The 2,220-nt window shown below is 60.5% G+C and overlaps 1 protein-coding gene across 1 annotated transcript in view; it reads left to right on the forward strand.

Moving 5' to 3' along the window:
• MYOM2 (myomesin 2) overlaps nucleotides 1–2,220 on the forward strand; it is a 103,160-nt gene that overhangs the window by 70,315 nt on the left and 30,625 nt on the right. Inside the window, exons 34-35 of the mRNA XM_023526072.1 lie at nucleotides 1,106–1,128; nucleotides 2,114–2,169. Of these exons, the coding sequence (XP_023381840.1) occupies nucleotides 1,106–1,128; nucleotides 2,114–2,169 (79 nt within the window). The remainder of the gene's footprint in view (nucleotides 1–1,105; nucleotides 1,129–2,113; nucleotides 2,170–2,220) is intronic.

The raw sequence follows: 2,220 nt of genomic DNA on the forward strand, positions 1-2,220 counted from the left end.
TAGGAACTGGGATAAAAATGGCAGTTTAAGCAATTCCATATGTCGAAGGGCAGGCATTCTTCTAAGCTACAAACGTATTTACAGATCAACCTTCTAGACTCGTCATGACCCTGGGTGATTTAAAGGATTAAAATGCTACATTTCTGAAATAGTTATAGTTACGGCGACACGTTATACAGAGAAATTTTAAAGAAGGTGACACATTTAGGTTCTTCTTAGACGTTATTTTTTTAGAGAGGTTTTAGGTTCACAGCAAAACTGGGCGGCAGCTGCAGAGAGCTCCCGCCCCCGGCCCCCCACCAACACCCCAGCAGGTGGCAATGCTGCTTCACAGCCGAAGAAGCTACGCTGACCGGTCATCACCAACCAGCGTCTACGTAGGGTCACTGTCATACGTCCCCTGGGTTTGGACGAGCGCGTAGCGACACGCGTCCACCATTATAGCGTCATACAGAGCGGCTTCACCGCCCTGAACACCCCCTGGGCTCCCCCTACTCAGCCCCGCGCCCCAGCCACCGATCTTTCTGCTGACGGCACGTGGCCTTTCAGACTTTCCCGCCCTTAGTCACACGCGGCTGAGGTTCCTCCGCGTCTTTTCGCGGCTGACAACTCGTCTCTTCTTAGCGCTGGATAATGTCGCGTAGTTTGGAGCGGCTTTCTAAAGAATAACTGTGTGCGTCTGAATTTTAGAGTATCTAGAACAGAACGGTTGTTGGCCTACTCCAGACTTTTCAATAAATATCTGTGGAATGGGCGACTAGGATACATTAGAAACTAATATTTTCAAAAATATCTAAGACTCTCTGACGCAGTCTGGTGAATTTAGTGAGGGAAGAAATGTCTCGGATCTCTGCGTTTGGGTGTGAAACTTTTCTGCGGGTTTTAGCAGCTGAGAGACGAGGTCCCCCCTCGGGCCCGGCGTGGGTGGCTGTGGGAGAAGCTCAGGGACGCGGCCCCGAGCCCGCCAGCCCCCCGTGTCCCCCCGAGGGCAGGCGAGCACCCCGTCCCTGCGCTCCGCCTCTGGCCCCCCTCACCCGTGGTGCCTGTGTTCCCGGGGTTCTCCCTCGACCTGCTCACCCTTCTTCTCTGCCCCTTCGATTCTCAGGGCGGCTGCTTTTGCGGAGAAAAGTAAGTGTGCGTTCGACGGTGACAGGCGCGACGTGTCATTCGGGGAGGCGGAAGGGCCCACGCTTGACCGCAGTCGTTTTGCTCTTGTTAAATGATAAACGGCAAAGCTTCTCCTCGCTGGGACGCCCTCCATGCTGCTCACACCTGCCCTCCTGACGCCACCAGCACGTCCTTCGTGCCCCGGCCCAGCCTCCTCAGCGTCCGCTCCTCCCCGGCCCCGGCCCCTGCCCGGCCCCCCCCCCGCCCCAGCCTCCTCAGCGTCCGCTCCTCCCCGGCCCCGGCCCCTGCTCCGCCCTCCTCCTCCGTGTTCTTCATGACATGGTCGGGGCATCCAGGGAGGCGCAGCAGAGCTCAGGAAGCAAAGCGCATTCCCCTCCCAGGCCCTGACATGGGACTCGCCAGGACCTGTGGGGCAGCCCGGGGATGGGGGTTGGGCTCAGGGGGCAGAAGACGGGAGTGGGGGGGTGGGGCCCCCGGCTTCCTGGGCTCCCACGGGCAGGCGGGCAGGCCATACACACTCGGGGTCGGCTACCCTGGGTCTTTCTGGGGGCTCCGGGCTATGGGGTGGTCGCTGGGTGCCTGGCCCCTGGTGACTCAGGCAGAAGAGTGTCACCTGCCGGGTGCGGGGCAGGTGGGGGAGGACTGGCTCTGGGGGGCCGGGCCCTGCGCTGTCCCTAAGGACTGCCTCGCTGGGAGGGCCATCTCTCCCCAGCCAGGACGGGTTTTAGGGTGTCAGAGCATCATAATACGCAGGACACTTTAAAAAAGCCACACAGCACCCTGCAGACACTTGCCACTGACCCAGCACAGGGCCTGGATCCCTGGCCCAGCCCAGTGAGCCTCTCCATGCCCTGCGTCACCTCCACGGTGGCCCCAGCCTCCGTCCGTCCCCTCCCCGCCCCCGTGTGCCCGTCGCTCAGCGCGGCCTGCTCTGTGGGGAGGTCCCTGGCGACGGTTTCTCACCTGAGTCGCTTTTGTGTTCCAGACCGCGGCAAGGTGGTTGGGGGCTTACCTGACGTGGTGACCATAATGGAAGGCAAGGTAAGAGCCAGCAGGACGCAGGGCTGGGGCCGCATGAGCTCAGCTGTGCTC

This window comes from Pteropus vampyrus, unplaced genomic scaffold (genome assembly GCF_000151845.1).
Source record: "Pteropus vampyrus isolate Shadow unplaced genomic scaffold, Pvam_2.0 Scaffold690, whole genome shotgun sequence".
Taxonomy (NCBI): Eukaryota; Metazoa; Chordata; class Mammalia; order Chiroptera; family Pteropodidae; genus Pteropus; species Pteropus vampyrus.